The sequence below is a fragment of the Gadus macrocephalus genome, chromosome 2 (genome assembly GCF_031168955.1).
Source record: "Gadus macrocephalus chromosome 2, ASM3116895v1".
NCBI lineage: Eukaryota > Metazoa > Chordata > Actinopteri > Gadiformes > Gadidae > Gadus > Gadus macrocephalus.
The window spans coordinates 12,749,213-12,771,032 of record NC_082383.1 but is presented as its reverse complement, the minus strand read 5'-3'; the positions used below and the strand labels follow the sequence as shown (position 1 = coordinate 12,771,032).

The following is a 21,820-nucleotide window of genomic DNA, read 5'->3' as shown; positions in this document are numbered from 1 at the left end:
CCTCCCCCGCGCCCCGCGCGCGACCCCTTCGTGCAGTACTCGTGACCCAGAGCTCGTGACCCAGAGCAAGCTCCTGTTTGTTGTTATCCTGCGTTAGCTACTGGAACTAGTTAATCCACATTTGGACCTAGCAGTAGAAGACAATTTCCATGGCAGACAAGACGCCACCATCCCCACCACCACCACCACCACCACCAGCAAAGAGAAGGAAAACTCTTTTTCAGAGAGTAATTGATAATAAAAACGCTGAAAGAGAAAAACTGAAATCAAGAATAATCCTAGGCGCTGCTTTCGAACGTTGGCGGCAACTGAAGGACGAGAAGGGTCTAAAAACCGATGCTTGTGTGGCGGTTGACATAGTTTCAAAGTTTATACCGTTTATACTCGGTAATACCGGTGTTGAGACGAGTGTATTACTCGTTGTGAAAATGTCCACACCGCAGCAACCCTAGTGAAAACCAGGACTTCCAATACAATTATATGAAACAAACATACATTTTCTAAAAATAGTAATGATTTATGTGACCGTTTAATGTTTATAACATCTGGTGCAACCATAGCCGGGAGAACGTATTCTCAGCAGGGGGTGCTGGAAAAAAAAAACTCAGCCTGCACTAGACTCGCAACTCGTTACATTGATAAAAAAGATATATAGCAGCGCAGCTCAATTACACCAGTGCATGCGCGCACAGTTGAAAATCGATCGTTGTGTTCACTTTCTTCACACCATGGTTCACATCCAGCTGCTCACAGAACAAGTTTAGCGCACCACCGCTACCCTCACACTTTTTCATATAACCTTTTTTCAGCACTAGGTCATATGAGCATTAAATAAATGCTGCGTCTCAAAATGCCTTGGACAGCAGCGAGGATGACTCGCTTTGCCACGGGCCGAAACAGTTCGGAGCGACCACAGCCAGAGCGAACACAGCGGGGCAGAGGAGTGTCAGGAATAGTCTTTGGTGTACACATCAGTACGGCCTATTTGCACTACTGTTTAGTGGCAATGCAGTGTTTTATTCTATGCCTTTTTATTTTCGTATATTATTTCAATGAATACAATTTATTTATTCATAAAAACAAGATCTGGTCTTCAAATCTTTTTTCCAAATATAGGTCGTCTTACAATGGGGTTTGTGTTTATATTCGGACCAATACGGTACAGCGGGCGCTCACATGACGTTAAGCATTTCCTGGTGCATAATGTGACGCTTCAGAACCTAAAATCCCGTTTCTCCCCGTTGACACGACAACACATAACTGGCGTTTTCAGAAATCTCCACTTTGGCCGGAGTTTTTAGAAATGATCGTTTTCTGTGATAAGACAGGGCCTCGGACAGGGGGTGTTGCAGCACCCCCAGCACCCCTACTTCCCGCGGTACTGGGTGCAACTTACAGCTGAATGTAGTGCCATGTTGTTAAACGAAAACCTACGCTAGCCTGGCTCGCTCTCGCGCATCTCTGTTCGCGCTCGTGCATGATTGCGCGTCCAGGTACTTGGAATGGGTGGAGTCAGAGTCAGCGTTGAAGGAGAGGGGGTAGGACCATTTGAGTTGTGTATTTTCAAAATCTGCTGGCGTTTCACAAATCGCATACCCAACCTTTAACAGATGCTTAAAGTTTGCTTGTTTAAGGATAGGGCATACACAGGATACCAAGCACCCCTGGGACCCTGTCAGCTCCTGTGCACTGGTCACCTTTGATTTATTTAGCAAGTACACTGCAAAGACACACTCTCATAACTTTTCCCAATTCTTTCATGTTCACACACAGGTATAAAGAACAAGGCCAGGAAGGCAAACATTTTACCTGACATGATTAATATATGTCACAGTACTTGAGATGGGTTGCAGATTGTAGGCCTGGATATTTTAGCAGTGCTGCATTGGGGTCTTGAGATGATAGTAGGCTGGATGCTAGCAGGTCATGCAGGTGGCTGGAGGCTGGATGCTAGCAGATCAGCCAGGTGGCTGGATGCTGGATGCTAGCAGGTCATGCAGGTAGCTGGATGCTAGCAGGCCAGGTAGGGGGGCTGGAGGCTGGATGCTAGCAGGCCAAGCAGGTGGCTGGAGGCTGGATGCTAGCAGGTCATGCAGGTAGCTGGATGCTAGCAGGCCAGGCAGGTGGCTCGATGCTAGCGGGCCAGGCAGGTGGCTGGATGCTAGCAGGTCAGGCTTTTCAGTATCCAAGAAGTCCGTACTCGATTCAAAATTGTTTCATTTAAAGTCCAGTGTGCTCAGTAGTAGTTGATGCAGAAAAAAAATTACGACCAATCAGACATAGAAGCAAAAAACTGAGACAGACAGAGAGACAAACACACATGCAACCTAGGGTGGTGCCAGCTTGGATTGGAGATATGTATGGTGTTAATGTATTTTATATATTCTACACAGCCTATTTGTTTGGTTGAATGTCATGATGTCTAAAGTGACAGCCAAGGGGGATGCGGACCGTCAGTTGAAAACGATGACCATCTTCATAGTAAACACTTCGGCTGAGCGATTTGGGTCCGCAGCACCCAAGCCCACGCCATCGGCCTATGCTCCAAACCATGGAGCAAGGAAGATCCAGAGCCTCAGGGAAGAGCTCAAGCTGCTAAAGAGGCAGAACAAGACAGCAGGGGAAATTGAGAGAGCTGGCCTAGCAGACCTGAGAGCAATCCTAAGGAAACAACTCTTGACCCTGCGGAGGGCAGAGTTCCACAGGAGGATGAGGCAAGAGAGAGCCAGGAAGAGAACAGCTTTCCTGGCCAATCGCTTCAAGTTGACCAAGCAGCTTCTTGGTCAAAAGAGGACTGGCCACCTCACCTCCTCCAAGGATGTCATTAACAACCACCTTAAGGCCACGTACAGTGACCCTACCAGTGAACAACCGCTGGGCCCATGCAATGCACTGACAATACCAATAGATCCTACATCAGACTTCAAATTGAAAGATACCTGCCTTAGTCAAGTGGAGGAAGTGGTGCGGAGAGCAAGATCAAGCTCAGCACCAGGCCCAAGGTGAGTGCCTTATAAGGTGTATAAAAACTGCCCAAAGCTATTACATCGGCTTTGGAGGGCGCTGAAGGTGATCTGGAGGAGGGGAAAGATTGCCCAGTCATGGGCACATACCGAAAGATGAAAAGTCTGAGAACATCGACCAGTTTTGTGTCATCTCCTTGCTCAGTGTGGAGAGCAAAATCTTTGGCAGTATTGTAGCCAAGAGACTCTCCAACTTCCTGTTGAGCAATAAGTACATCGACACGTCAGTGCAGAAGAGAGGACTACCAGGGGTTACTGGTTGCCTCGAACACACAGGCGTGGTAACCCAGCTCATCAGGGAGGCGAGAGAAGGCGGAGGGGATCTGGCTGTGCTATGGCTGGATCTCACCAACGCCTATGGCTCGATACCCCACAAGCTGGTAGAGGTTGCACTAGAGAAAAACAATGTACCCCAGATGGTGTAAGACCGCATCCTGGACTACTACAGCAAGTTCAGCTTGAGAGTGTCCTCTGGCCAGATGACATCTGACTGGCACCAGCTGGAAGTGGGCATAATCACTGGCTGTACAATCTCAGTGATCCTCTTCGCACTAGCAATGAACATGCTGGTCAAGGCAGCGCAACCAGAATGCAGAGGTCCGCTTAGCAAGTCTGGAGTATGCAACCTCCCATCAGAGCTTTCATGGACGATCTCACATTGACAACAACAGCTGTACCAGGAGCCAGGTGGATCCTCCAGGGGTTGGAGAACATCATGGCGTGGGCTTGCATGAGTTTTAAACCTGCAAAGTCCAGGTCCTTGGTTCTTAAGAAGGGGAAGGTCACAGTCAAAATCCGCTTCAGGCTGGGAGAACACCTGATCCCGTCTGTCACTGAGAAGCCGATGAAGAGCCTTGGAAAGGTCTTCAACTGCAGTCTGAATTACAGAGATTCCATCAAGGCAACCAGTGCTGAGTTGGAGGGCTGGTTAAGAACAGTGGACAAGTGTGGGCTCCCTTGAAGATTCAAGGCCTGGGTCTACCAGCATGGATCTTCCCAAGAATCCTCTGGCCCCTGCTTATCTATGAGGTCCCCATGACTGTGGTGGAAGGATTTGAGCAAAGGGTAAGCAGCTATCTACGCAGATGGCTAGGATTGCTACCCAGCCTAAGTAACATTGGGCTGTACGGGAACACAAATAAGCTCAGGCTCCCCTTTAGCTCAGTCAGGGAGGAGTTCCTCGTGGCATGGGCACGGGAGTACTCAGGATCCAGAGACGCCAAAGTGTCCGGGGCAGGGATTGTTGTGAGGACAGGGAGGAAGTGGAGGGCAGCGGATGCAGTCCAGCAGGCAGAAACTTGACTGAAGCACAAGGTCATCCTCGGAACAGTGGCGCAAGGCAGAGCCAGACTTGGGTGCCGAGCAGCGGCCCGATATGACTCTGCCAACGGAAGGGAGAGGCAGATGTTGGTGCAGGAGGAGGTGTGAGCTTCAGTGGAGGAAGAGCAAACCAGCAGAGCAGTGGCCATGCGGCAGCAGGGGGCCTGGATGAAGTAGGAGCAGGCGATGGAGCGGAATGTCACCTGGAAGGATATATTGCAGTGGAACCCCCAGAGGATCAAGTTCTTGATTCAGGGGGTCAATGATGTCCTCCCGAGGCCATCCAACCTGTGCATATGGGGCAAAATAGAAACACCTGCATGCCCCCTGTGTTCAAAGATAGGGACACTGGAACACATCCTGAGCAGCTGCTCCAAGGCGCTGGGTGAGGGCCGGTATCGATGGAGGCACGATCAGGTCCTCAAGTCCATCGCTGAAGCAATCAGCAAGGGGATCAAGGGCAGCTGACACACCAAAGCCACAGCTAAGACCATTCACTTTGTTAAGGAAGGACAAAGGCCGGAGAAAACTCCAAGAAACCGCTCTTTTGGTTTGCTCCCCACGGCCCGAGACTGGGGGATGTCAGTTGACCTGGAGAGGCAGCTGAAAATTCCATCACACATCACCCAGACGAGACTGAGACCTGACATAATCTTGGTCTCAGAGGCCATAAAACAACTAGTCTTGCTGGAGCTGACAGTTCCATGGGAGGAGAGGATGGAGCAGGCTCAAGAAAGAAAGAGGGAAAAGTAACAGGAGCTGGCCGAGGATTGTCGGAGGAACGGGTGGAAGACCAGGTGTATGCCAGTGGAGGTGGGCAGTCGGGGGTTCGCCAGTCACTCCCTGAGTGCCTTCAGCGGAAAAAGCCTCCAGATGGCTCTGGTTGAAGAGGGGAGAGCAGTGGGGGCAGTAGAATGCCGCTTGGACACAGGCCGGGGTCTGATCAGCCTCGGTCGGGTCGCCTGGAGGAGGGGGAGGTCTGTTGCAAGACCCGAAACACCCAGTGACTCCAGGAAACAACACTGATGATGTGTCAAAGCCTGTGCATCAGTAGATTGTTAACCGCTTCTGTTGGGCAGATTATTGTTTTGATCGCTTAAAGTAAGCATTAGAGTAAAGTAAGTTACTTCCTACTACTTACTGGCCTGCAGATACATTATATTGACTATGGAAGTAACTCTTTATTATAGTAAAAGACAGATTCCTAACATATAGAAGCAGTGTCACTCAAACTATCTAAAGGCTGAGTTAACTCAATGGCAAAAGAAGTGCGTGTAAAAATAGCTATCTATTTGGCAAACAAAAGGTGACAGAGACCCTTCTGCCACCTTCTGTTGACAAAATTAATTCTTTAGCCTATACACAATTTACATAACAAAGACAATGTTGCCCTAATATATCTTTATATACTGCCTATCCATAACTACATTCAGAAATCAAGCATTAAAAATGATCACGCATGCAATCAATGCTCTGATTCAAATAGGGGTTCTGACCAGTGTTGTTTTTGGCAGGCATTTTAGATTTAGTTTTAGTCTTAGTCTTTTTGACGAAATGCTTCTTAGTTTTAGTCCCATTTTAGTCATTTCTATCTTTGAAAGTTTTAGTCTAGTTTTAGTCTGACGAAAACTCAAAAGGTTTTAGTCTAGTTTTAGTCCGACGAAAACTCGTCGGACTGTCGCACTCAGCTGCGCGCGAGCGAGGCTTTTAGTGTGTGATGGGGGCGTGACTGTTAGGACAAGCAGCTGGCTCCATTTCTCCATTTCTTTTCCGCATATTATAGTTGGCGGGAAAAAAGCATGTTTTGAAACTTTGTTCGTCCACTCACTAACAATTTAGTCTCGTCTAGTTCTCGTCTGACGAAAATGTCTACATTTTTCGTCACATTTTAGTCTTTATATGGCTTTGGTGACGTTCGTCTTAGTCTCATTTTCGTCATGGAAAAAAGGGGTCTGACGACGTCATTTTCGTTTTCGTCTTGCCTGACGAAAACAACACTGGTTCTGACCACTCATGTTAATCTATCCCATTCTATTCTAAAACAACATTATTTCAAATTTGGCTTGCATCGGATTGTAATGCACAGAATAGGACATAGCATAACCATACACAAGTTAACTGTGGGTTTTTAGGTATTAAACATTCAGTAAATCCTTTGATATTCTTAGTCTGTGAGCAAATAAGTAGACCAACTGACTTTAAGATTGAGGCCTCAATAAACTCATTCATCTATATTGTTTCAATATCTTGGTTTATGCCCATTAATCTGCCATTGCTTCCATTTAACTTACTATCGAGCTGTAAAAACCCTTCTCCTGCTTTTCGGTTTGGACTTATTGAGGGTCTCCATTGTCAGATATTTCTCAAAAATAATTGGCCTGATGGATGACGCAACTCTCTTTCTCTATGGCTCTGCAAAAACCCATGCTGATAAAGAGAGATAAAGTGTTCTAGAGCAGTGTTTCTCAAATGGTGGGTTACGACCCAAAAGAAGGTCCTGATCTTGTTCTTAATTGGTCACGGAGTGTGGTCAAATACTTTTTTCATTATTGCTAGAGTACTGTGATTTGAATGCAGGGATGAAAATATGTGTTTATTTTATGACACTGGCCTGCTTATGTGTGTTCACTTTTATTTATTTCTCCCATTTTTGAGAAATAAATTGCTTGATTTGAATTGTATCAAGCGGGTGGCGACTTAATGACAATGGGCGAATATGGGTCCCAAGGCCAGCCCAGTTGAGAACCACAGCTTTAGATTTATTTCTTTGCTCAAATCACACTAATTATCAACCATTAGTTAGCATCTGTTCCCTAACCAAAAAGTATATAGCCATCTAACACCCTAAGCCATCCCCTGAAATGTATTGTATTTGTGGTTATGAAACAGCCTTCAGCCTAGCCAATGAACCTACAGGCCTCCCGGGTGTAGCCTTCAAACACAGGGAAACGTAGCACACCCAGCGCTCGCTAGCTAGCGCTGCCTAGCCCTGTCAGATCTGATTCAGTTCATGCAGATAAGATGTGAGGCGGGCCCCGCTTCTCCTGGTTATCCCCACGGCATCTACACACACAATTCACACACAGACAATTCACATACACACATACACACACACACACAGACACACACACACACACACACACAGTCCAATCCCCACACGAAAGCAGAGTGCCTATATAACATTGCCATACACTGTGCAAGCCCACTAGTTTGGGTAAAAAAACGTCATTAATAATTAATTTACGAATTTAAAAACTATATATTTTTATCTAGTTGATATGTGAAATATCAAATATATTAGTATTACAAATTAGAAAGATTTACCAGTAATGGAAGGGAATCATATTTCTTTCTGTGCAAATATAGGGACCTTTCTAATCATTCACTTCTCTTTTCATACCCCGACTTGGGGAATGTAATTAGTGAGGCGTTCATGTTGGTTCCAACTGACGCCGTCAGATGCTTGGCAAGATTAAGACCGAGCCAGGATGGTCGCTGGCAGCTATTCAGGTTGGCATGACCACCCACCCCCCTGCCCTTTGACTTCTCACTCTAGTTCATATGATCTTCTTAACCAGCTCTCTCTCTCTCTCTTGTGATCAAAATCCTACTCCGTCTTTATTCTGCCTGTGTTTGTTAATCCTAATCCTCTGTCTCTATCTCTGTCTCTCTTTCTCTGACTCTCACTCTCTGTCTCCCTGTCTCTCATTTTAAGCACCATTATCATTGGCCCTACTTTTTCAGGGAAGTGACATTTATTAATACCAACCATTGCATGTTCAAATGATAAGAATGAGCAATCTGCAGGGAAAGTAGTAGAGCTACTACTTAAATGTTTTCACCATTGCTGGTTTATCCAAAATAGATTTTTTGTTGCATTGTTGTGGTTGCAACACAAATTGTACTAATATACAATGAGTCAAAAGTATCAAGCAGTCTGAGGTGAGTTTGGAGTCCTGAAAACTACAGAAAGTCAGTCAAACAAACTAAATCTTGTCAGACACTTGTCCATCACACCTGGAAAAACAGAGAAAGTGATGGTTCTGGTAAACTGTTAGCTTATGAAGTAGAGTTGTCTGCACAATTATCTAACATTTTCAATAGAATCTGTGGAATAACCCCAAAAACCTGAAAAGAGCAGAACTACAACAACCAGAGTGTTGGAGAACATTTGTTCAATGATTGGAACGGCAGGCCTGTGTCTTGCACTCTGACATATAAAGCATGTTTTTTGTTCATACACTGTACTCTCACTGAAAACATTGAGATTATGGTTGGTTGTCATCGCCAAATCAAGGACTTTAGCACAGAGTCTGTAAGCACTAATGAGAGGAGATCGCGACAGACCAAATAATATGGACCAAATAATAAGTTACAAAGGATTTTGACAGGCTAAATGTGGTACTGTGGCAATGGCTAACATGTAATTTGGAAGCTGCCGCATAATTAAAGTCATTGCAGATTTCGGATGGCTTTAAGGGATAACATTCTTTCTGCTTGAAACGCAGTGAAATTATACGTTGCAGGGGAGTTTTTATGACATTACCATGTTAGAGTTTCACATTTGCTTCAATGCAATTTAAATCAAATCTACTACTGTAGTAAAGGTAATATATATAATAATCTCATCCTAATGGATCTACGTATCCCAAATTCTCCCTTTATTATTAGAATGTGGACTGCAGGGTGAATCTATGGATTATTATGTGCAGATGACATCAAACTACAATCTGCATTTATTTATTTTTGTTCATATATTTGATTTAAAGGTTGGGGATGGAATTCTCTTTTTTGGCCATTTTTGCAGAATTACTTGAAATCCTTATCATATCCCACTTACAGCCACTGAGTTAGAAGTACTGACATGAAAATTAAACAAGTCAATCATCTGTGGAACGGGCAGGGCTCGAAAAACTCCAGCCAATGATTTCTAGAACCACCGAGTGGCATTGGACAGTAAGTACGTCACTCAAACGGTCATACTGCACTCCCCCTCCCCCGCTCCCCGCGCGTGACCCCTTCGTGCACGTACTCAAAGCTCATGACCCAGAGCAAGCTTCTGTTTGTTGTGATCCTGCGGTAGCTACTGGAGCTAGCTAACTAGCTAATCCACATTTGGACCTAGCATTAGAAGACAACCCTAAACTCCAACCAAGCTAGCCTGGCTCGCTCTCGCGCATCTGTGTTCGCGCTCGTGCATGATTGCGCGTCCATGTACTTGGAATGGGTGGAGTCAGAGTCAGCGTTGAAGGAGAGGGGGTAGGACCATTTGAGTTCTGTATTTTCAAAATCTGCTGGCGTTTCGCAAATCCCATACCCAACCTTTAATAGTTGCATATTCACATCATAGTGCAGGGTAAAAAAAGAACAAAAAAGTGCAGAGAATTATAGCCTCATACTGAAATATAAAAATCAATGTAAGAAATCCTTGCATACACGGACACACACAGACACACACACACAGAAGCACCAGTGTGTGTTTTTCATGTGACATAATGAGTAATTATCTGCTTTATCTTCAAGAAGTTATGTCAGTGATTCACCATCAAACAAACAAAACAAACCATAGCTCTACTAAAATGTAAGTCCAACCTTTGGATGGAGCTGTTTAAAAGCTGCAAGCCCAAAAGATAGCCTTGGATGTGTAATGAAAGTGTAATTGAATTGAAAGTGATTGATGACAAGCTACGATGAGTCATCAATCATTTTCTAAGTAAAAGTGCTCCAACATCAAGCATTCTCTGCCCCCAGGCTCATAATGACGCTTTATAGGAAGGTTATGATAATGTGCGTTTAGAAGGATACAGTAATACGTTAAGTGGTTTCTTGTTGAATGCCACTGCAGGCCAGGACAACGGCAACAAGCGGCCTTCATCGGCCGATTATTCAGGTACATCAACATGCACAAGCATGCATGTATGTGCACGTAATTGCCCACCTATACACACATGGCACATTGGGATGTACACAAAAATACATAGACACATATGCAGGGGCGTTGCGAGGTAGTGTGGGGGCCCCAAGCAAGAATTCGTAGGGGGCCGATTGTTGACGGGGGGGGGGGGGGGGGGGGGGGGGGGGGGGGGGGGGTTCGGAGCGATTGTTGACGGGGGGGGGGGGGGGGGGTTTCGGAGCGATTTTATTTTTTATTTTTTTTGGGGGGGGGTTTTGGGGGCCCTAGTAGTGGCCCGGGGCCCCAAGCAATTGCCTGATATGCCTAATGGGACGCGGCGCCTCTGCACATATGCACATGTGAAACACACAGACACACACACACACATACTTTTCACACACACACAAATCCACACACTCTCTCTGAAACAAATACGCACACACACACCTTTTCTTTCTCCAATACAGTCCTACTGAGACAAGGTCTCTGCAGCAAGAAAAACTTCCAAGCAATCAAAGCGCACACACACACACACGCGCACACACACACACACGCGCACACACACACACACACACACACACACACACACACACACACACACACACACACACACACACACACACACACACACACACACACACACACACACTGCAGGATTACTTCTGATCCAGACCCAGTTGGCTACTGTTTATCTGTGTGTCCATGATGGTGAAACAACCAGCCGACAGAAATCCATCATCCAGGTGGAACAGTTTGTGTGCGTGTCTGAATGTGAATCTTATTTTTTCTTTTATTTTTTTCACACTGAGCTTGCTGCCATTGTAGCTCCCAGTAGACCCAATTCTCTGGGCCCTGCTAGACTTCGTTTTTAATTAATACATCAGCCTCTTCATGTTAATTAAAGGTCCCATAGCATGCTACTTTATGGAATCTCTAATACAGATATTAGTGGGCCCTATAACAGTATGTATTTGAAGACGTTCCCGAAATCAGCCGTGGTGCAGAATTACAGCCACTACCACTGCCAGTCGCACATTGAACTTTCCCCAAATACGCCGTTTCGGTGTCTATAGCTTTAATGAAAACGAGGAGGAGAGAGGCGGGTCAAGGAGGAGGGTGGGGGTGTGGCCCTGAGCAGCTTGCGGCCACGGTACCATGCGCTCTCTTTACAGTGGACGTATCGCAATGGAGAGGCGCACACACAGCCTCCGTAATCTGTAAATATTCTAGAACACTCCAGGTGCTCCGGCGGGAGTCCTGGAGCTCTATATCTTATGTATCGATATCTATATCATATAATACATATTAACACGACCAAAAGATGATATTATGAATCTCAATCGGGTTCTCTGACAACTCTGGTTCTTCCACTTCCTCATCAATCTGAAATTGACTGAACCGTGACATGGAGGAGAAAGTGATTGTTGCCCGCGATTGTCTCCCGCCGGAGCCTCGCTGCCCGCTGCCGAGGGACCACTACGGGAGACAATCGCGGGCAACAATCCCTTTCTCCTCCATGTCGCGATTCATGTTCTTCAGGGAGTCAAAGCCAAAGTTAATTTCCCCCAATTCCTTCTCAACCATGGCTGAGATAACCCCCACTACAGTTTAGTTGTGGAAATACCAGAGACGTCAGAGAACCCGACGTGTTATGCGCCATAACACCAACAGCAGAACGGTTATCCAAATAACAAGTGTACAACACCTGCGTAACCGTGTGTGCATTCACACACACAGCTCACACGGTCGTAGCTCATTGGGCAAAGCAGAGTAATGTTCACGTATGACGACATAAGGGGAAAAAATCAAAATCTGCAAGTCTTAGCTTTGTTTTTTCAAAGGCAGAGCAGGTTAGCTAGTGCTCGTTTTACACTGAACGCCAATTTTAGCTACTGGGGGACCATAGGCAGGCTAGGGGAACTCATTAAGTTTAGAAAACCTTAGAAAGTTAAATTTTCGTGCCATGGGACCTTTGAAAGGCAGCCTGACAACACACACAGACACACAATGTCACTAACTGAAGAAGATCAAGACCAAAGGAGGGGCTTGGGGGATGGAAACAGCACCGACCTCCAGGTAAATGACATGGGAGCACGCCCACTAATATATATCTACAGCTCAAGGATCATTGAGCAAGATGCCCAAACCAAAAAAGTCAGTTCAATGACTAAAACAAACATGCAGGGTTTTCAGCTTAAATTAATTATAGAAAATCAAAAAAGATAAATCAAGATACATCATGTAGTAATCGGGAGAGTTGTACCGAGGCGTAGAGCTAGGTGTCAAAACAATGAATGGTCAAAATATCAGATGGTGTTTCGACTTACTTCATGGGCTTGAACAGGGCTTGTCCGTAGTTCTGAAAGGTCATTATCAACTTCAGCTGAGTGCCTCCCGACTTCATGGCTGACGAAAATTCATAAGACAAAAAAACACAGGAAAATGACAAACGTAAATTTAGGCAAGAGCACACACAGCCCAATAGCCAAACAAATACACACACACACACACATGCACACAAATCACAAGCCCACACACTTGCACGCCAGCTCAAATCCTTTCTTTGGCAATATGACCATTGTTTTACACAAACGGATTGGTAGCGTGATCTAAAATGCAGACCAATTTGACCACCATTTGGTGTAATCAAAGGGAAAGGGGTCAGAAAAAGCGCCTCCTGGCATACCTGTACTGAGAGAGGGTTGGAAACAGGGAGGGTCCTTTTGTTCGGATAAAATACTAGCAATAATGACAGTATGATTTTGAGTTAACCTTCCGGTTGTACCAAATCATTCATCATGATTAAATAATGTTCACCGGAGATGTGAAAATGTCGCATCTGCTCAGAGCTTGTATAATCATCATGTTTGTATGTCTGTTTGGGTCTCAATGTAGATCAAACTGACTAAGAACTAACAGGAACCACATCCATGTCACATGGCACAAGATGACCAATGCCCCCCCCCCCCCCCCCCACACGCTGTACTCTGTATTGAACTCCCCTTCCCCAGGAGGGCCTCTGATTCTGCCGCCTGGTTCATCATATCTACAGGGCTCATGTGATTCCATCACTCATCTCTGTGGCGACAAGCCTAGCGGTCCAGCTTGCCTACCACTCAGACAATAGGGCCGGCGGTCCCTGTCTCAATGCCTAGTGTTCCTGTCATCATGGACAGGCTTTCAGGGGATTTTCCCCTTTATTACAGCGCATTAACTTGGACAGATTACACAGCACTGCTCTGCTGCCTAACCCCAATATCAACATAAGCCTCCCCTGTAGCACACTTACTCACTTACTGACTGGCTCAAAAGATGACTGTTTGGCTGACTGAATGTTTGGCTGACTGAGTCTGACTGGCCTACTGTTTGACTGACTGACCGACTGGACCAAACTAACTGACTGACTTACTGTTTGGCTAACTGACTTTCTAATTGACTGACTGACTGACTGGAGGCTATGCTGGCTGATTGGCTAGATTTTCTAGCCAACTGGCAAGCAGGCCGCTTGTCTGCCTGTTTTTGCTTGTCTCAAAGCTTCTATATACATAATTACACGGATCAAGATTCCATTTGATACACACAGTCGGTTATGAGAGAGATGCACTTATGGTAATGAAAGCCTTTGTGTGTGTGTGTGTGTGTGTGTGTGTGTGTGTGTGTGTGTGTGTGTGTGTGTGTGTGTGTGTGTGTGTGTGTGTGTGCATGTGTGTGTGTGCGTGTGTGTGTACAGGCGTGTGTGTGTGTGTGTGTGTGTGTGTGTGTGTGTGTGTGTGTGTGTGTGTGTGTGTACAGGCGTGTTTGGGAGTAACATGTGTGTGTGTGTGTGTGTGTGTGTGTGTGTGTGTGTGTGTGTGTGTGTGTGTGTGTGTGTGTGTGTGTGTGTGTGTGTGTGTGTGTGTGTGTGTATATGTGAAGTGGGAGGGGGGGGGGGGTGCTCAATACAAAAAATATGAAACAAGATGACAAAAAAAAAGTATCAATACACAAAAAATGGCACAAGAAAAAGTATCTTAAACCTAGGAGCAGATAAAGCCACTTGTTTTGCTCGTATGGAAATTAGTTTTGTTACAATATCCTGCTACTTTCTGTCCATCAATGCATCTATGTATTTATCTCTCTAATAACAGGCACAAATGGTTCGGGTTAGTAACAACAGATTAGTACGAGGCATTCAAAACCTCTCAGTTGGCTGGCATCATCATTTCGAATCAGCAGTCCACAATTCAATCAAATTGTCTGTCTGTTTGCCTGTCTACGATTTCACACGGGGCAAAAGACTAACATACCTCGATAAATGATTAAATGAATGTAATTTTAAATTTTTCGACTTCATTGGGTTTGAAAAAGCTCCAGGCTTTTTCTTCGTCATCTTCAGCGTCACCACCCAGCTCTCCTTATGGATGGACACCCCTCCCTACTTACCCTCCTCCTATACCCCTCCCTTCACCTGTACTGCTTTGCTCTACCATACGTATGACTTATGATTCATTATTTATGAGTCTCAGCAAACACCAAGCATGAAAACTGAACAGACAGAGAAACCAGAGCAGAGAAAAATAAACAGACTGACAGACAGATCTAGAGCAACACAAAAAGGCATGAAGACAGACAGACACAGAGGAAGAAAACTGATGGACATAAAATGTAAAAAGAAAGAAAGACAGAGAGATAGATATATGTATGGGTGGGGTATGGATGCATGGATGGATGGATAGATAGGATAGATAGAGTTGCTCAGGAAGAATGATGCAGCATTGTTTAGATAAGGCTCTTGTTTTGTTCTGCTGAATGCATATTTTTATACTTGCATTAAAAGCTAACATCTCAGAGCGTTTTCCGGAGTGTTCAAGGTCAATAATTAACGTGACAGACAGACAGACAGACAGACAGACAGACAGACAGACAGACAGACAGACAGACAGACAGACAGACAGACAGACAGACAGACAGACATTTGGATGGATATAGATAGCGAATAAGTAATAAATGGTGAGATTGATGACGGCGGTAAAAAAAATACGATTTGTACCACATTTTGTACAACATCCATTCCCCCTTACGGATTCCACCTGGGTTTCAATTTGCCTGTGCAGGTTGACAGCGCTTAAAAGGCTCTCCCTGCACAAAGACGGATGGCTGATTGATAGACGGCACATTGCTAGACAGGTCCTGAGCAGCCTATCCACCACACCTGGGGACTGGCGGAGCTGCAGGCGTGAGTAGCCAGGGAGTGGTGATGGAGAGGGTACTAGCTTGGAAAGGAAGGGCTAATGGACGGGACCTCCTTCAGATCGGGAACACGGCGGCGAATTAGCGATGAGGCAGCAGTAAGCGGGCGGATGTGGTGATGTGGTGGAGCATATACGAGGAACTCACACCAGCAGACACACACACACACACACACACACACACACACACACACACACACACACACACACACACACATGCACGCAAACACACACACATGCACACTCATTACCCACACACACACTCCAATGCAAAAAAACTCACACAACTCTGGTTACAAATTAACTTACATTTCGTAAGTAAATGTAAAGCTAATGGGAAATGCTGGATGTACAATTTGAACGAAAACACACAAGCACCTCTACATACACACACTATAATGTGTATGGAGTACACAGTCCATGGTGATAACGTCAATTTGTTATCAAGGTCCTGATTTCTCTTGTAATGGAACATGATACATATGTTAAAGACTAGACCGGCTTATGTGACTGACTGGCTGACTTGACTCACCCACGCTGGTGATCTTGAGACTGGCCAGGTCTCTGAGCAGGGCGTCCAGCGCAAGGCTGTGCCTGGGGAACAGCTGGTAGCGGTTGATCCCGATGTGAAAGCGCAGCCAGTTGGGGTAGGACTCGGCAGCCCCCTCCCCCGTCGGCCGGTACTCATCCTCCTCCGCCACACCCTCCTCGTTGCCGTCGTGGTGCCTGGCAGGGGGGCGGGGGTAAAGGTGGTCGCGGTCAGTTCTAGGGTCGGTTACTGGGTGTTTCTCGTTCATGTCGGTTGGTACCTTCTGCTGTCTCAGTGGCTCGGCTGATTCTGTCTGGGTCCGTGAAGTCAGAACCATATATTCACTCGATAGGACTGTTATAGTCAGTCAGACTGTTATATAAATAGTCAGTTCATTGTCGAACAGCCTAACAAGAACTGTTGTGACTATAACATTAGGGAAATATACGGAAATCCAATTAGAACGTGGATTAAAAAACAACACGACTACACAATAAACTTCCTCAGGAAGCAGAAGAACAAAGTAACAAACGGACGAGGATACTTCATTCAATAAAATATGGATGTACCTCATTATACATGAACCGTCGACAACATTGACAAGAGACATTGACCTGAATTGACAGAGAGAAGGCCTAAGGGAATCCTATATCACAGTAGCGGCTGATAAAGAAAAAAGGGATGAGATAAAGATGAATGACAGATATTAAGGGAGCGGACTGATTCCAGTGGGATAGATAGCGTTGGACTAAACTGAACGCAATTTCTGTGATTGGCTATTAGGAAGGAGATGGAGTTTGTTCCTAAAAAAAACTTAAAAATAGAATTATCATCATTGTCATCATTAACCAACAAATACTACCACTTTCACTATCTTCTGATAGTACTAATACTCCAAGCGCCTATTATATAATAATTAATATTATTATAATAATGTTATAATCATAATAACCATAATAATAACAACATTCAATTTTCCGATTGTCTAGTGCAGGGAGTGATACAAAACAAATAGCGTCCGGGTGGTATCTGTAGTCTATATAAATACATCTATCTATAATGCATCTATCACATTTAACTTTAGGTCCTTATATTATGTGGGGTGGTGTGGCTTACCACCCTTGGTTCCCGGCGGCTCGGGGGTAGAACCGTATGTCCTTGTTGACGTTGAACAGGGTGTCATCCTCCGTGAGTGGTGGAAGGTCAATCCGATACAAAGGGTGCTCGAACAGCGCAAGGAGACGAGACGACACAACGGTCACAGGGACCATCGTCCGGCTCCCGCTGCCAATGAGAGACTTGTGGTCTCCCGCGGTGTCGCCTCGTATGTTCAAAGGTTTCTTCCGCTGAAGAGCATGTTCCGCTCTCTCCGCGGCCGCCGTCGCCTTCTCGAGGGAGCGTGAGGAGAGGTTGGAGTTGGGCTCGCTGCTGAAGTCTTGCAGGATCCTCAGCGTGTGCTTGTTAGGCCAGCCCGCCTCGGCCATCGACCGGGCGCGCTGCTTCGCCCAGTTCTGCGTGTCCTCGCTTGGGTTGCCGCTGTGTGGGCATTGGCAGCCGCCGTCAGCGCTCCCAGCTCCAACCGCACGCTTCTCCAGCTTGGGCAGCAGGTCTATCATGATGTGCATGGTGCACGCCACCAGGAACACCATCAGTATAAACACCCGGAATTTACGAAACAATATCATTTTGATCATTGTTTTGTGCTTTTTACACACAACAATGCATAAGTATTGTTCCCTATTCAACAGAGCCTGTTCACACACAAGAACACAGAGACACACGCTTTACATCAACGCTATCGATTTCTTAATACTGTTACGCGAGGAAATAGGCAACGACGTTGCTCGATTTATTATTGTCTGTTATCCTTCCACACGTAATCCATGGTATGTCGGCCACTCCGTCCGCACAAAACACAACGAAACAATTATATTCGCACGGAATCCTCATCTCTTGCGACGAGGTAGACTATAACACGACACATTGCGATCAGTGGTCCCTTCGCAGGCGAGATGGAACGCTCTTCATTCAATGCGCTATTGAATATAAACCCAATAGCCATGGAGCATGCGGCGAATAATATCAAAAAAATGTGGTTATCCTTGATAATCTGTTAAAAAAAAACTGCCATAACTTGAGACACGATGTGACGAATCATGGGCAAGATAAGAATCTCGATACAAAAATCGCACACATTTTAACCCAGTGTGCTAACCACAGTCTTTCAAAGATTTGTTTTGTTAATCATATCCCCCCAAAAAGTATGCGACTTCGTAGTTTAATAACAAAGAAACACACAATATTCCTGGATGTCGTCCCTGTCCACCACCTTCATTCGGCCGAGGTACACGAAAAATCACAAGAGACTGATTGACAGGTGCACGGATTCCCGGTATCAGTCGTCCCGCGATCGCCTTGCTTTCCCAAAGACTTCACTTTCCCTCGAAGTGTTATTTCCAGGGGTGGGCGTGTTCAATATTTTGATCAAACCCCTCGTGAGCCCAGCCTTGTTCCGGCGTCATCCGACAGAGATTGGCTACGTGTAGGCTACACAGAGCAGACAAGTCGCAGAAGTGATATGAGAAAAAGGCGAGCACCAGCGAGAGAGCAGCTTTGAAATGATTCACCCCTAACACGCCTGCAACTAACCGGTGCGCAGGCAGAGGGTGCTGTGACGAGGCATGCTGGTGGGCAGCGCAGGTGCGATAGTAGGCAAGGTGCACTTCCCGGAATATTGCCAAAATTGAAGTGCTTAATCGACCTAGACCTTGATTCAATGTAGGCACTTACAATTTACTGGTCATTTAATCAACGCTGAAACGACTACCTGACAGGAAAAGTCTAAATCAACTGGCACCTTCTATGGCACCTCCAATGGAGGCCTATGTTAAAGTAAAATGTTTTTTGATTTATTGCATGTATTTGAGCTGTTGTTCACATTTGACTTGCCAAATGTAATTAATTAAAACCATAATACCATTTAATTATTGGCTGATGTGTTGCAGTAAAAACAACACATAACTATTTATGGGCCTTGTCAGAGGCCATTTACTCTCGGTTTGGTGATGAAGCATGTCAAACTTTAATTTACAGCAAACAAGGCCAGGCCAACCCCAATCAATTACAACTGTCAAATCTGAAAATAATACATGAAATCCATGAAACATCCCATCATTCATGATTAAGCAAATTCTGGTTTTGATTCCTCTCAAGGCAAAGAACTGGCCTTAAACGGTTCAGCTAAATATACAAATATTTCCCTCATGCATCAGATATCTTTAGTCCATTTGTCATAAGGAGACAACTTGCAGTGTAGCGAGTGGGGGGCACCATGCACATATAGATGAAATGTCTTCACTAATTTCATGACATGAATTCCATGTGCTTTTAGTGTGTTCGGTGTATAATACAACGATATATCCCAAATCTATGTGCTGTTCCTTTAATAAGTGTGTCCCCTCCATTTATGTATGGATCTGTTTAGTGTGTGTGTGTGTGTGTGTGTGTGTGTGTGTGTGTGTGTGTGTGTGTGTGTGTGTGTGTGTGTGTGTGTGTGTGTGCATTGTGTTCATCCGTGAGAATGTATGCGTGCGTGTGTCTCGGTGTGTGCGCTTGTGTGTGTGTGTGTGTGTGTGTGTGTATACATCTGTTTGAATGTATGTGTGCGTGTGTGTGTGTGTGTATCTCTGTGTTTGCATGTATATGTAGGAGTGAACAGGCTTTTTTTTTTTATAGTTCCTTATGTTCTGTACTATTCACTAAACAAGCAATAAATCATTCTTTAGTATGACCAACACAACATTGGAAGTAGTCAACGTATAAAAAGCTCTTTCCTTTAGGCCAGGCCTATGTGTTGAGATTAATTAATGGATGAATTGATATTATAATATCTATATTTAACTATTGAATTTAAAAATAAAAATAAATACGCATCTTACTGAACTCCAGTCAGTAACATTAACAATTCACCAAAAAAATAATTATTTTTGATCGCAGACTTTTCGACTTGAAAATGACTTTCTATTACACGTGATGTCGGTTTGAATTTGATTAATCGTTCAGCCCTAGTATATGTTTACATGTGTGTTTGAGTGTGTGTATGCATGCTTTTGTGTGTGTGTGTGTGTGTGTGTGTGTGTGTGTGTGTGTGTGTGTGTGTGTGTGTGTGTGTGTGTGTGTGTGTGTGTGTGTGTGTGCGCATCTATGTGTATGTATGTGTGTGTTTGTCTGGGTGTGTATGTATGCATGTGTGTGTGTGTATATAATAACATGCATGCATGCATGCGTGTGAGTATGTGTGTGTGTGTAAGCATGCATGTGAGTATGTATGTATGTGTGTGAGTCTGTGTTTCCAAGTGGGCCAAGATGCAGCTCCCATTGGCTGCGGGTCCCTTCTCCCAGAGGCTTTGACTTGACGTTCACACTGCCAGATTTGTGCATCTAAATAAAACAGCGTCTCATCGCTAACAAAACAAACATACCAATTCATCGCTCTCTAAATTAGAAAGTTTGTATGGAAACACAAAATCAACCATACTTTAAAGTTTTAAAAGGCACAGTTGTCTTAACAAATGACGTTTGTCATAGTAACAGTTTCTCGGAGCTCAGATTCTGCCAAGATGGAACAATACGTTTTACACTTCTTATCTGCCTGCAATACAAATGAGGAGAGAGACAGAAGTTCTGAGAGCAATGAGGTCTGATTAGGCAATTTTCCTCACTGGCTGCCCGAATCTGAAAGGTTTAGGCATTTCTGTTCTTTTCTGGAAGCAAAACAAATGTTTTTCTGGCCTTTGACAATGTAGCCTGCTTCAGGAGAAAATAGCTTCTACAATTGAACGCAAATTGTATGGAAATTGTAGCGCCGCGGTAAAGAGTCCGATACCCTGAGTGTGCAATTATGCTATTGTGTAAAATCACAATCAATTTCAAGTAGGCAACAATGTAAGGTATTTCATATCCAATTTGTGTTTACATATATACCTTGGAGGATGATTGTTGCATTTGCATACAATTCGTTACATTGTGTTTTCAATTTCATTTAACTTTTGTTGAAAATAAAACAGAGAGAGCGAGCTTCAGACAGCTTAAAGTCCTGGCAGCTATTTTATGCTTGTTCAGAGCTTCAGCACATTCTAGCCGTAAACATAAGACTAATAGTTTATGCATCGACAACCTTAGTGGTCATTCCAATCAATCAGTTCTCTTTCAAACATTGAATATAAAAACCTTGTAGGCAGTAGAAAGTGAGGCATCACTTTTTGCCTTCGATTATTTACAGACGAAGCGGATTGCCGGAAATGATTTAATTAGCGGAACAATCAAAGACCTTGCTGCTCCGTCGCTTCGACGCAATATTACAATTTTTCAAGAGACACACGTCTAACCTTTGCGGTGGACGCAAGTAGGGTCCGCAAGGATGTAATGGGTCCGTAAACCCCCTTGGGTTGCGTCGACGTCCAACCATAACTGAGGTTTCACTTTGCATTCTGTTGGACAATAACTATCATTCGTTGTAAATAGCTTCTTTCTGTGCAATGACAATAAAGTTGAATCTAATCTAATCTTCATGTTTTACAGAGAGAAAATAACTAAACCTGTACCAAAGGCAGATAACAAAAAAAGATAGGAATTAATAAACATGGATCAGTATGAAGTGTATCCACGTGAAGAAGAGTAGATTTAAAAGGGTTTGAGAGAGAGATGGGATCAGAAAATCTCAGCAGCCAGAACTGTGGTTATGAAAATCAATCCACAGCAAAGGTTCTGGCCTAGCCCAACCCGCTGGAACCCACAGAGGAGCATGTGTCTGGCAGAGTGTCTGGAT

At 44.7% G+C, this 21,820-nt stretch overlaps 1 protein-coding gene across 2 annotated transcripts in view; it reads right to left on the bottom strand.

Annotated features, from left to right (window-relative positions):
- LOC132449615 (extracellular serine/threonine protein kinase FAM20C-like) overlaps positions 1–18,580 on the bottom strand; it is a 56,799-nt gene extending 38,219 nt beyond the window's left edge. For both annotated transcript variants that reach the window (XR_009523621.1, XM_060041351.1), the window contains exons 1-3: positions 17,110–18,580; positions 15,997–16,190; positions 12,564–12,642 (exon numbers count right to left, since the gene is read on the bottom strand). Coding sequence is in view for 1 of the 2 variants with exons in the window: in XM_060041351.1 (XP_059897334.1) it covers positions 12,564–12,642; positions 15,997–16,190; positions 17,110–17,687 (851 nt within the window). In the remaining variant the exon portion in view is untranslated. The remainder of the gene's footprint in view (positions 1–12,563; positions 12,643–15,996; positions 16,191–17,109) is intronic.
- Between the last annotated feature and the right edge of the window lie 3,240 nt (positions 18,581–21,820).